The 13,808-nt window shown below is 62.3% G+C and overlaps 1 protein-coding gene across 1 annotated transcript; it reads right to left on the reverse strand.

Annotated features, from left to right (window-relative positions):
* Positions 1-289: 289 nt before the first annotated feature.
* On the reverse strand, positions 290-13,594 carry SYNPO (synaptopodin). The gene is made up of 4 exons (XM_054288264.1): positions 13,348-13,594; positions 10,236-10,544; positions 2,606-4,569; positions 290-1,376 (listed from the first exon to the last, which is right to left on the reverse strand). Exons 1-4 carry the CDS (start codon positions 13,592-13,594, stop codon positions 609-611), a joined length of 3,288 nt encoding a protein of 1,095 aa, XP_054144239.1. The 3' UTR covers positions 290-608.
* Positions 13,595-13,808: the final 214 nt, after the last annotated feature.

The following is a 13,808-nucleotide window of genomic DNA, read 5'->3' on the forward strand; positions in this document are numbered from 1 at the left end:
AAAAGTTTAAAAAAAAAAAAAGGCAGTGTAGAACTTGGGGGCTGGAACTAAAAATTAAATTTTCCTCTCCAAAATCTGATTTTAATTGACACCAGCCAAATCCAGAGGCTGGGAGAGCCTGCTCATGGCATCCAATCGATGTAGCCCACCCGCAGCAGATGTGTCCCCCCTCCAAAGGGAAGCAGATCTGCAGTGACACCCCGGGATAACACCTGGAGCTGGGGACAAGGGCTCACGGGGCACCACCCAGCCCATCCCATGTTGGCTGGGGCTGCGGGATGGGGCTGGCTGGCTGGCAGGGACGGGCCGGCTCCCCCCTCTGCTCCTGCCTGCTGAGCACGCAGTCCTGCCCCGAAAGGTTAGCGTGTAAAAATAGAGCGGGGCCATGCGACGGCGGGCGGCCGGGAGGCACCTGACCCCGCTGGCACACAGAGGGGTCGTGGCAGCTCCGAAGGGACCTGGTTTTGGGGAGACACTGTTTTTTGGGTGGACACTGTTTTATGGCGACCTCAGGCCCGGGGACTGGTGTGTTCCCGGTGGGGATGAGCGGGGGCATCACCCGGGCTGACGGGCGCAGGGAGAGGGTTTTTTGGCCGGGGCTGGCTTGTCTAGGAGGTGCAGGGAGCCCCGGAGGGCAGAGCTCCCGCCTTCAGCCGCAGGCTGCTGCTCCAGCCCCGGGGACACAGGTTGAAGCTGTGGATTCCCGGGCTCTTGGTCCCCGAGTCTTCGGAGTCCAGGGAGACGTCCGAGTCCGTCGGGGACCGGGAGGTGCCGCGCTTGGCCGGGGAGCGCCCGCCCACCACGGGGGATGGCAGGGGGCTCTTGGGGACGGGGGACAGCCGGGCCACGGGGCAGGGAGAGGCGCTGGACGGCAGCAGGAGCCGGCGCCCCTCGGCCCAGGCGGCCCGGGGGGTCCCGGGGGAGGCGCAGGGCTGGGGGCTGCCGGCCCCGGGCGATCGCAGGGGGCTCCCGTGGGTGGGCGAGGGGCTGCCCAGGCTCCCCAGCGCGCTGCCCGCTGCCGGCAGCGCCGGCGCTCTCGGCCCCAGCCGGGGCGATTGGGGCAGGCTGGGGGGCCCGGCGGGGATGGGGGCGAAGGGCCGGGAGCTCTCCAGCCCCAGCGCTTTGGGAGAGGAGCTCTTCCTGCGGGCGGCGTTGATGATGTTCCTGGCCAGCCGCGCTTGCATCTGCCGGCTGGCGCGGGGCTCCGCGTCCTGCCGCAGCGGGGACAGCGACCGCTCGCTCCACGGAGGGGACGTGGGAGGTCCCTCGTCCAGCTCGGGCACCGAGGCCGGGCTGGCCCAGCCGTCCAGGCTGCCCGGGCGCCGCGCCAGCCGGGGCGTCCAGGTGGGCGATGCAGGGAGGGACGAGCGCCTGTCCTGGAGAGGGACAGAGAGCGGGTTAGTGACTCGGGGGGATGCAGGGACAGAGCAGGGGGACAGTGCCAGGAGGGTGCCGAGGGAAGATTCATGCCGGCACAGCCCCACAGGAGCTGGAGATGTCTCCTCGTGCATTGCACCCTGCAAATTGTCCCCAAAATTCATTTGATCCTGCACCCCCTCGCCCACCAAGGAGATGAGGGCAGGCTGAGCCTGCAGATAATCATCCTTGCCCAGAATATGTCCCAGGACCTGTCAATACCTGCAGCTTCCTAAAGGCTCCCTGTGGGGGATGCTCGGAGCCCCCCCTGCACTGCCCCAGGATCCATCACCCAGCACTGCTCCCCAGGCGGCAGGAAAGAGAAGAGCCAGGTGTGACAGCGCAGAGAGTGTATTCAGAAAGGGGGAAAAGGAAAATGCAGGAGAAGTAAAGCACAGTCAGAAGGCAACTTGGCACCATGGGGAAAGTGGCAGGAGGGCATGGGCAGGGGCACAGCTGGATGACAAACCTTGGGCTGAGCATCACCCAGCAGCCCTGCCCTCGGCACCCTCCTCATCCCAGCCGTGCCACACTGAGCCCACATGGAGACAGGGACCCCGCAGGGACTCTGGGCCCGGTGCCACTGGGCTCTGCCATTCCCCGAGGGATGCAGTTCTTCCTCCACAGCGAGGAAGCAAACGAGGACAGATCCTGAAGGAGCAACAGAAGAACCAGCAGCAGGCACAGTGAGGCAGAAAGGCAGTGTGTCCCTTCCAGGTTTGCTTTGGTTGAGCTGAGAAGAGCCCAGGACAGAGGGGATGTGGAGGAGCAGGCAGAGCTCTGAGAGTGGAAAAGCCAGAGGTGAGGGAAGGAGGGAGCCAGAGGTGAGATGCTCCATAACAGTTTCCAGGAGAGAGAAGAGCAAGAGCAGCCCTGTGGGACAGGCAGGCTCCTGCTGCCTCTTTGGGAATCCTGCACCTCTGTGCCCAGTTCCTGCTGCCTCCCCGAGACTCCTCAGCTCCTCTTTCACAGGGGCTCAGCAGCGCTTGTCACCCACTGTCCCAGCGCTGCAGCCTCACATCACAACCACTTTTCTATTTTCTTTCCTGCCCCCTCCCCACAACTTTTTTTCGTGGTTGGTTTGGCTTTTGGCTCTCCCATGAGCAGGTAGTTCGGGAGGACTCAGCCTAGCACCGCTGTGTGTTTCTCTCTGCCACCACTACTTGTAGTACAAGGAAGGTTTCCACACCTGCGGCTCGATGCCGGCGTTCCTGGTGGAGTAGGAGGGCCGGGGTGCCTGGAACCCCGCCTTAGCCCTCGGCGGCAGCAGGCGGCAGGGCGAGGCCAGCAGCGCCTCGGCCGGGGCCGCAGGGCTGGCTCGGCTCTCCTGGGCCAGGGGCAGAGCCCCGGCAGCGCTGGGGAAGGGGCTGGCACTGCTCTGGCCGGCGCTGGGCACCACGGGGCGATGCCAGACTGGGGAAGGAGGCAGCGGAGAGGCCGGGCAGGAGGCTTGCTGGGGACAGGGGTAGGAGTCGGGAAGAGAGGGTCTGGGTGGAGGCACCTCCTGGGGCAGGGACCTTGCTGGCCCCTTGGATGGGGAGAGGATGAAGAGAGAAGACTGGAGCTGGTAAGGCTGGTGCCTGGAGATCTCCAGCTCCTTCTGGGACACCTCGCTCTCCATGAGGTTGTTGCCATACAGCGATGCAGGAGGGGTTTTGGAGGGCCTGCAGGGACTCTTGGAGGGGCGTCTGGAGACCATGGGTGACAGGTAGGCATTGTTGTCATACTTCCAGGAGGGAGGCAGGGACATGGTGGGCGATGGCGACCGCAGCAGCTCGGGCTGGGAGGGGGCCTCAATGATGAACTTCTCCATCCTGGACTGTCGGCGGGCAAAGAGCTCGGCCCCCTTCCCTCTCGCCTCAGTGAGGATGTGGCTGGGCTGTGGCTTCTTCTTGGGCTGGATGGTGGGAGACTTGAGGCAGGAGGACCACGCTGGAGCATCCTCAGCTGGTGGGAGGTGCTGCACACCCCTGGCTGTGCTGTTGGGGACAAAGTTCGCAGCTTCAGCCCCGAGGGCGAAGGGCTCATCCTCGGCACTGGGCTCCCCCTGTTCCTTCTGCTTCTTCCTGCTGTCTGCACTCTGAACCAGGTCCAGCAGGTCGGGGTTGGGGCTCAGCTTTGGCTTCTCCAAGAAGGTGAACATGGACTTTCTGCTGCCTCTGCGTGCAGCCGACTCCTCGAGGATCCCAGTTTTGGGCAGGGGGTTTGGTCCGCTCACCCCGCAGCTCAGGAGGGGATCCGGCAGCACCTTCTGCTCCTGGCTGGGGTACAGGGCCGAGTAGGCAGGGGGGGAGCGGACACGGGTGAGGGGTGGGGGGCTGCTGAGGGTCTCTGCATAGGTTGGTGGTGGGGGCAGCTCGGGGGCGGGGGGCTCCTCGGCCGGCTGGGCGCTGGCGGGGGATGCCTGGGTGCCGAAGGGTCTGGCTGTCCGGTTCTTCACGGGCTTGGGCTTGGCCAGGGTGAGATGGACCTCGTAGTACTGCCGGCCCTGTGTCCCGTTCTGCTGCTGCCCGCCTGGGGGTGCCATTCCTGTGGCTGTCCCCGCTGGCGCGCTGGGCACCTCAGCGGGCACCTCAGCGGGCATCTCAGGGGGCACCTCAGCGGGCATCTCAGCGGGAACTTCACCGGGCACTTTGCCGTTCTTCCCCTCCTCGGGGCTCTGTGGCAGGACAAAAGCTGGCAGGGGGTTCGGGCCCGCAGGGGCTGCTGCATTTCCGAGCCCCTCCATTCCTCTCTCCATCCCGCCGGCCGCCTGCTCCTGCACGCCGTTGGTGGCGGCCGCTGCCATGTTCTCCTTCAGGTAAACGCTGAGTGGCACCTGCTGGGCTTCGGCAGGACGCTCCTGGCACGGGGAGGCGTTTGCCAGCATCCCTTCTCCAGGATTGCCGGGCTGGCCAGGCTCCGGTTTCATGCCCTGGCCCTGGCTGTGCTCCATGGCTCCTTGGCGAGGCCGGGGCTCCGCGGGGCTCAGGGGCTGTCCCCCGCCATGCCCGGCCCCCGTGAGCCCCTCGACGCGCTGCCGGCGCCGGTGGAACAGCAGCACACCCTTGGAGCTGGGGCCGGGCGCCGTGGTGAGCTGGGCCGCGATCCGCTGGCTCCGCGCTTTCGCCTCCTTCAGCTCCTTCTCCGAGAGGCTGGCGCTGCGGGAGAGACCTGGGCACAGAGGAGAGGGGCATTAGGGCTCTCAGAGGGAATGTGGGGTGGCATCCAACCCCCCAGGACTGGCAGCCCTTCCTCCAGGTATCCCCCGGCATCCCGACTCTTCCCTGGCAGGGGAGATGCACTGGGGCTGGCATACACGATCCGGGGACAACGGGGACCCAGCACAGCCATCACAGAGATGCTGGGACAGATGGGAAAGCCCAGGGGACACCCAGTGACACTCAGGACATTTCCACCATCCCAGCCCGTGTTTCGGCTGGGCTCTGCGCACCCACCGCGCTGACCACATGGGAAAGGAATTTCTCGGAGCGGGTCTCGGGTTGCAGCTCACATGGCTTCGGCCCCGGCTCACAGAGGCAATGGCGGGGAAGAGGCCAGCGTGTGTCCCCCGGCCCCTGGCCCCGAATGCCGGCAAGCTCAGCCCCCAGCGGGCAGGACACAAACCCGGGGGAGATGCCAGCAAGGCCGGTGGGCAGCCCTGGTGGGAGAATCATGTGTGGAGCAACACGAGATGGCAGCAGCCGACAGAGGCTGTGCAGGTCCTGCCCAGCCGGACACAGGCACGGACACAGCGAGGAGCCACGCTCACACCTCGGGACTCAAGCGCTAAAAGCGATGTGCTAAAAGCCTGGCCCGAGCCAGCCCGGTGCCGCCGGGCTTCTCCTGCGCCGGACAAAGGTCAGGGCACCAGCCCTTCCCTGAGACCGAGAGGATGTGGAGCTGCCGGGAATGCATTTTCCCAGCGTGAGCCATTTCCTATGAGCTTGCCCCCCCGAAAGCGCCCGTGGGAAGGGCAGTGTCCCCCACCCTGCCGAGGCACTGCTGGGCACAGACACCATCGGCATCAGCCCCGCACCCAGCGAGGGGGCAGCCCCTCTCCAAAGGCACTGCCAGGAGGGCTCTGACGGTGCCTCTGCTCTGCTCTGGCCCCAGCAGGGAGGTGGGTGGCCAAGGCAGCCCGCTCCCAGCCCTGCTCTTCTTTCCTTCCCATCCCATCCCTTCCCGTCTTCCCTTCCTTCATGTGTTCCTCATTTTCTTGCCTTCTGTGCTGCTTGGGACTCTTCCAGGATATTTTCAGCAGTGGCTCAGCCTACCAGCGAGGGAAAGGGATGGATGACTAAGCCAAATCCTTCCAGCAAGCCCACGGTTAGCAGGAGGGCTGCTGGAAACCGGGCAACTCCTGTTGCTCACCCTTCATCCCTCCTGCCTCCCTCAGCACCCGGCAGGTCCTTGCGCACAGCCCAGGTGTGCAGGATGAAGCCCTCAGGAGGGTTTGATCTGGGCAGGGGGCAGAGATGCCAGTGGAAACTCTCCTGGAGACGTCGGCAGCGGTGTCGCCGGCGGTCAGAGTCCCCCGTTCGCGCCCAGCATTGTTTTATGCCCCATTTCTGTTTGCTTTGGCGGCCGCACAGAGCGGGGCCGCTGCTTCCTCCGGCCGGGCTGCCTGGAGGGCGGCCAGCACCGCGGCTCCGCTCCGCGGGGTCACCCTCGCCGCCTTTATCTCCGAAGCGGAGCCGAACCGCGGCCAAGGAGCCCTTGAGAAAGCAGCCACAGGCTCCAGATGTCTGCGGGCTCCGAGCGGAGCGTCCATCCCCGCTCCCTCCTCAGGCGGCCGGGGCTGCCGCAGAAGCCGAGCTCTCGGCGGAGCCATTTCGCAGCCCCTTGCTCTTGCTACTGCCTTTTAACAGCAAACGAGGGGCCCTGGGGGATCTCCTCCGTGCTGGAAGGATGACTCAGCTCTTGGCCAGCCCGTTCCCGCTTGCTCTAGCCGCCAGATACGCTCCCACGTAGCCGGGACCGACTCCGGGATTTGCCCGCCGGGGTTTTGCCCCCGGGTGTCTCCATGGCTTTGCTCCGGGCCAGGGTGTGCCGCAGGGCGGGCTCTGACAGCTAAAATCCCCACCTGCGATCCATTTCCATCCACACCCACCCCCTCCAGTCTCCCAGCAGCCCCCAGCCCACCCAGCACTGGCCATCCCTGGGCTGTTCCACTGGAAATGAATCCCTCAGGACACTGCTGGGGATGCCGGGGGTAAGAATTGCTCTTCACATCCGACTTTTGTGACACAGATGAAGAGCACTGAAGCCTCTGGCAGTCCAGAGGAAATTGCTGCAGCTTGAGCCATGGAATGAGGTTATTCACCCTTTATCCATGTGCCATGGTGTCTGGAGGGATTCTGTCACTCGGGGCAGTTTCTACACCACACATCCCCTTCCAGCCACAGGGAACATTCCTTCATCCTTCCCTGCCATCTCCTGCCAGCCCCGGGGGAGCTCAGGTTGGTCCTTTTCCCCAGCCCCAGGCAGGCAGGAGGGAGCTGAATGCACTGAGAATGTCCAGGTGCTGGGGAGGAGAGGGAAAAGGGCTGTGGGGCTGAAGGCAGCCAAAGCCATGCAGGAAGGAGGAGAAAGTAAAATTACTCCATGTGTCCAGGGGCACTGAGAACTGGTTTCCACCCATTACCCTGAGCCCAATCCAAATTCCAACAGGTGACGGTTCCTTCCTTCCTTCCTTCCTTCCTTCCTTCCTTCCTTCCTTCCTTCCTTCCTTCCTTCCATCCATCCATCCATCCATCCATCCATCCATCCCACACCATACACTGGCTTGCCATGCCACAGTCCCTTGGGCAGGAAACATCTCCCCTTTCCAAATATCCCATTTTTTCCAAGCCAACGAGCTCCACCAGCCCTCTCCACTGCCTTGTGCCCTCCCTGGGTCTCTCCGTGGTCCAGGGATGCTGCAGGAGGTGCCCCATGTGCATCCTGTGCCCCATGGAACTGCCAGAGTCCTGGCACACAGAGCAGCCCCAGCTGCTATTGTGGTTTAACACACTCCAGCTCTGGCCACAGGAGCCTAGAGATCTCTATCTATAGATTTATAGATCTCAATCTACAGATTTATAGATCTCTATCTGTAGATTTATAGATCTCTATCTATAGATTCATAGATCTCTATCTATAGATATACAGATCTCTATAGATTTATAGATCTCAATCTACAGATTTATAGATCTCTGTCTATAGATTTATACAGGCACTTGCTCTGTGGGTTTTCCCTTGCTCCAGGGGTGATTTCCTGAACATCCCCCGAGTGCAGGGCTTAACAGCTTCTCTCTGAGCTGTCAGTCACCCTCCCCACAGCATGTGCAGTGCTCTCTCCTCCAGAGAGAGGATGACGAAGGTGATGAAAGGCATTTTTGTTACTCTCACTTCCTGGACAGATGGGGGGAAAAGAATTCCTTCCATCTCAGCTTTCCATGCAAAGGATGGATCCCCCTGAAGGGTGCTAAAGCAGGATGTCTGAAGTGCAGCCAGGAAAGGCTGGAATCACCATCTGACCCCAAATGGAGGTGAAGGTTGTTTCAGACATGGCTTGTGACCCATCCTGCCCTAAGGTGGACTCCAAGAGCTGAAATGGGATGAAGATCTGGCCTTAAATTGCAATTTCACTGAACTGATAAATTCAGTGAAAGTTGATGATCCTGACATGGCTGGGATGTCACAGGAAGGAAAAAGTGACTTGGGAGCTGTGCCTGGTGAGAAGTCCTTGTATGAAGAAGACAAGAGGTACCCAAGCCTTAATGGGACCTGCAGGGTGTCACACGTGAAATCTCAGGGTCAGAGCTGGCAGGTGACTCCAAAATCTCCATTTTGGGCTCTGTCCCTGGCCCACCCCAAGTCTGGATGCTCAGCCATCCTGGTGCTGCTGCCCAGCTTGGCCGTGCTCAGGGTGTCCTACCTAACACAGCACCCACCATCCACAACAAGCAGACACTTTTCCCCATTTCCAAACATTTCTTGGACTTCTGTGGTCAACCCAAACGGGGCCTCTTGCTGGCAAAATCCCACTGGCAAAACCAAGAGTGAAACCAAGACCAACCCCATTTCCAGAGGGACACGCTCTGTGCCACCTGACACCAACCCCAGCGCACATCCACAGCCAGGCAAGGCTGGGGAGAGGAGATGCAGTGTTTTCACCCAAACATTGAGGACTTTGGCCACTGAGGAAATGTAAGCAGGTTTTTTGGCAGAGCAGCGAGCTGGCCCCTTGCCCCAGCTACAGCTGTGCAGGATTTTTTGCAGCGCGTACCAACTCACCCACATTTCAGCCTGTGCACACATTCCCCTCCAGCTCCCAGTTATCCCAAATAATCTGCAGCTAGGAAAACACAGAGGGTAGCACAGACAGGCAGCTAAGCTAGCTAGAAACGGATATGATTCAAACATATGGACAGAAGGATGACAATTTTCTGCCTCATTCCCAGCTTCCAGCCCTCCTATGCCCCAGATACAAAACCTCCATGAAGTTCTCATCCCTGCTGGCCCTGCAGCACCAAAAAGATCCGGCTCAAGTGGTGGGTGCTGTGGTGGGATCAGCCCCTCCTGCCTGGCAGACGCTCTGTGCTGGGCCTCTCCACGCGGGCGCCTGTGCCAGTGACAAAATGTGGCACAGCGAGAGAATTCGTTGCGCTTGCAAGTTCTGCCTGTGCTCTGTTCGCAGGGGCTTTGCTGGATTTGGAGCTGTTTGCCTCCCCAGCCCTGGCTGGCACTCAGCACCCAAATCCTGCTGAAATGGCCCCACAGGCTCCAAGCAGCAAGTGCTGGGGCACCCAATTCCCACACAGGGGAGGAGAAAGGGGCGGTGGGGATTGAGTGGGGGCTGCCTGCCTGTGCCCATCCCCAGCTCCTGGGGGATGCAGTGAGCAGCCCCAGCCCCACATGTGTCCACAGTGGGCAAGAAGAAGCTGTTGCCACCACACAGGTGGAGGCAGCACCTTGCCCAGCTGGCTAAAATCAAGATTTTATCTTGTAAAAGGTGGCTGGAGCAGCCCAGACAGCCCTGCCATCCATCCACCCCGAGGGCAGCAGAACCAGCCCGTCCCACGGCCGGGTACCACGGGTGCTCCATCCATCCTGCCTGGGAAATGCCTCCCGGTCCCGTTGCGCCCAAAGCCTCTGGAGCTCTCTGTGACCCATCCCGGGCTGCAAGGCCCGGGGCAGCCCCGCCGGGCCGGTGCCCCGAGAAGGTCAAACGGCTCCGAGTGTCCCCGCGGGGTGGGCAGAGCGGGGAGGGCGGCGGAACGCAACGGGGCCTTGGCCTGTCCCTTGCACAACCCGTAAGGGATCCATCCTGCTGGCTGCCAAGCCCAGGGCCAGCCTCGTGTCCCCAGCATGGGTGGCACGGCCAGGGGAGGTCACGTCCCTGCCGCAGGGGACAGGGGACATCGCCTGGGAAGAAACTCTGAGGAGCTGAGAGATGCGACCCTGCGAGCCCCGGGAAGGACCCCCAGGTCCCCCCACGTCCCCGGCTGTGTCTCTGCCGTGCCTCCCACACCCCCATCGGACACCCGGGTGCCGGCGGAGGGAAGCGACACCTGCCCCGCTCATTCCTGGGCACAAACCCCGCTGAGCCCCCGGCTGGGTGCGCCCATCGCCCACCACGGCACCCACGGGACACCTGGGCATGCACTCCCGTCCCCCCCGTGCGCCCCGGACCCCTGAGCACCCCCTGCTCACTGCCACCCCCGGACACCCCCAGACCCCGACAGCCCCGCTGCGTGCCCGCACAGCCTCCCTGCCCCGTCCCTTCTGCAGTGCCACCCCCCGCCCGGAGCCCCCCGGTCCGTGCCCCCCGCACCCCTCCAGCCCCGCCGTACCCGCGGTGCCGGGTGCCGGTGCCGCCTCCCCGCGCAGCCCGACTGCACCGGCGAGGAGGCGGCGGGCAGGAAAGTTGCGGCAGCTCCGCCCTCGGAGCGGGCCCGGGGGGGCGGCGGGCGGGGGCCGGCCCGGGGGGGTGGCGGGTCCCGCCGGCACTGCCCCTGCCCCTGCCCGCCCCGACAGACCGGCAGACAGACCGGACGGGACGGGTCCCCCCGCAGCCGCCCCGCCGCCCCCGATGTTCCTGCTCCGCTGCTTCTCGGCCCGGCTGGGTCTGCCCTGAGCCCGCTGCGAGGGCGGGGAGAAGCCTGGGCATCCCCTTACCCAGCCCGGGGCATCCCCTTACCCAGTCCGGGGCATCCCCTTCCCCAGCCTGGGCATCCCCTAACCCAGCCTGGGCATCCCTTACCCAGCCCGGGGCATCCCCTAACCCAGCCTGGGCATCCCCTTCCCCAGCCTGGGCATCCCCTTCCCACTCCGGGGCATCCCCTTATACCATTCTGGGGGCATCCCTCTCTCCCAGCCCTGCACATTCCCTATCACCGTCCTGATCATCCTCTCACCCATCCCAGAACCTTTCCCAGCCCCTCACCCTTTTTCCCTCCTCCCCCTCACAGCACCTCACGTTTCAGACGTTGCTGGATGTGTGGATCTTCCCCTTCCCGCAGGTTCCCTCAGTGCTAAAGTTTTGAAGCGCTTGGAGGGAGGTAAAAAATCCAGAGACAAAAATCCAGCACGGGCGTCACTGCCCTGGGGACCTGCTGGGAACAGCCCTCAGTCCCCTCTGCCAGGGCTGGGCTGCTCCCAAGGGAACCACAGAGGATCCCTGGGGAGGCAGCATCACCTCCACCACCCCTCTGGGGCTGCAGAGCGAGACCGGCCTCACCCCCTTGCCATGCCTGTCCACACCTCAGGATGAGCTCTTGGCTCGATTTTTTGCCTTTCTAATTTCCTTTCTTCCTGCCCCTCTTTGCTTTTTTGTGCTTTCCTGGTTTTTTGAGGGAGCCTGGCGCTGGCTCTGCAGCCCCCAGGGAGCGAAACCTTCCGTTTATTTGCACACCAGACAGAGAAACCAGTCCTGCCTCCTGCATCTCCCATGCTCTGCCTCTTCCCGGGGCTCCTGCGCTCCCCAGGCTGCCCTGAGAGGTGCCAGCCAGCCCGGGCTGCCGTGCTGGATGTGTGAGAGCAGCCAGCCTGGCCCTGGGCTGCTGGATGGGCACCAAAGGGGCACCTGGGACCCGCCTGGATGGCTCCACACAGCTCCAGGTGGGGCTCCCGTTTGGCTCCTGGCTCCCAGGGCCAGCCTGCACCACTCTGGCTGTGGGGTTGCGTTTGACTGGGGGTGAGGATTGTTGTTGACTTTGTTTGTGGTGTTGGAGCTCGTGCAGGGGTTGTCTTGGGGGGTGATTCGGGCTGTTTAGTGGAAGGGTCAGGAAGCAGCTTAGTCAAAAATGCCAGCTTTGGGAGTTGGAGATGAGGGTTTGAATCCTTTCTTCCTGAGATAGAGTGGTGGGGTAACTCTAAGAAGGGGTTTAGTCTTCAATCTTTGGCTTAAAAAACCAATGTTTTCATAAACTATTAGAGTTAATTAGATGCACTCTGAATGCATCCTCTTCTCCTGAAGAAGCTGAAAGAGATGGGGGGTCCTGCACCCCATGGCAGCTAAAGAGAAGAGGAGCAAGCCCCTGACACCTCCCAGGGATGCTCCTGCTGCAGGAACAGCCCCAGTGCCACTTGTGAGGGCTCCTGCCCTTCCCTCTCACCTGCACTGATCCAAAGCTCTCTCTCCCAAACCCGGAGGCTTTTGGCAAGGTCCCTGCTGCCAGGACCCTCAGGGACATCCTGCCTGCAGGCTCTGGAAAGTCTGACGGGTCCTGCAGGCACTGGCTGCTGGTGATCTCACTTGGAGGGGGAGGAAACGGGACAGACAAACTCTTTCCAACAAACCTGTTGAGTTACTTTAAAATTCCAGGCTGGCAGCAAAAGCGCTGGATGGCTGCATGGATTAGGAAAATGCTGAGCCTGGACAGAGTCAGGCCTGACCTTTCCCCACCACAGATCTGCCATCCCGGAGCAGTGAGAAATGGGAAGACTATTTGGGTCCATCTGGTTTGTGTGCTGAGCCCTGAAACACGATGCTGCTGGGGCAGCTGGGAGCCAAAGGGCTTGGCTGAGCTTCCCAGCCCGTTCCCATCCAGGGGCCGCTGCTTTGGAGGATGCCTGACCCTGCAGAAAGGCAGGGAGTGCGTTCTGGACACTGGGTTTGTGTCAAGCACCCTCAGTCGGTCCCACCCAGTGCTGGGGGCTGCCTGGGGGCTGTGAGCTGAGCAGCAGCATCCCAAAATGCCACCCCCCCCAATGGGGACAGGGACACACCTGGCACGGTGTGGCAGCTGAGATAACAGCTGGGCAGGAGCAAAATAGAAATCAGGGTGGAAGAGGGGTTTAAAAATGGGTCCAATGCCTGTAAGAGGATGGGTGCTGTGGGAGCATCTCCCACAGGGAGGTGGGGCATCCCAGGCATGGAGCACCACAGGAACCCTGGGCATGAGCCTGTAGTGGTGTCACTGTGGCTGAAGGGACACTCATGGGGCAGGAATAGCTGTGAGGTGATGGCAGAGAGCATTGTAGAACCAAGCAGTCTAAAATAAAGTGCTTGGTTTTTAAACCAGGGGCTGACAAAAATGGCCCAAAGCCATGTGAGGAACACTTGGCCATCCCAAACTGATGGAGGAGAGGTGTCCCTGTCCCAGACAGTGCCACAGGAGCTGCTCCTGATCTCTCTTGGGCAGGATCCCACGCAGCCCCATGGCCAGGGTGAGGGCTGGGAGCTCCATCCTGGCCCTGCCCCACTGAGGGATGGGCTGAGCTCCTGGGGACAGTGGGAACCCGCCCGCTGCCTTCCCACCCCCCTCCCGAGAAAAGCCACAGATTCCTCCTTATTTGTAAGGCCAAAGAGATCATCTCAAGCTAAATTAGTCCCAGCAGCTCTGCTGGAAGCCTGGGACCTCAAACCCAGGGAAAGTCCTGCCCTGGGAAGAGCTGGGTGTTCTCACCAGGAGCACAGCAGTGCCTTTCCAGGGGGACAGTGGCCAAAGGGGTTTCTCTTACCTGTTTTCCTTGGCTCAAAGTCAGGGTTGATGAGGACCCGTTGGATCTTCACCACTTTCCACTCCTGGCTGGGATTCTCTGCTGTGGGGGGCAGCTCTGGGGCAGATCCAGGGCACTTTGTGGGGGCTGCAGGCTCCTCTGCCAAGGCCAGGCTGCTGCCATTCACTGGGGGCTGTGGTGCCTCCCCATTGAGCCCCCTGAGGTCCCTCTGGCAGCTCCCACTGGATTTCCCTCCCAGCAGTCCCATCTGTGCCTCCTGCTCGCCTGCCTCGGAGGCTGCAGCATCCCAGAGCTGAGGGCAGCTCTGCCCCCCTCTGCTGCCCCTGTCCCCCCCAGTGTCCCCCCTGGCTGTCCCACGGACACAGGGGCGCTGCTCAGCCTCGCCAGGCATGGGGCAGCCGGGCTGGGCGTGGAGGCAGAACTGCTGCAGCCTTGTCCTCAGCATCTTTCTTCACTGATTG

This window comes from Melozone crissalis, unplaced genomic scaffold (genome assembly GCF_028551555.1).
Source record: "Melozone crissalis strain CALT ecotype California unplaced genomic scaffold, PUWL_Pcris_2 ptg000061l_1, whole genome shotgun sequence".
In the NCBI taxonomy this organism is placed as follows: Eukaryota; Metazoa; Chordata; class Aves; order Passeriformes; family Passerellidae; genus Melozone; species Melozone crissalis.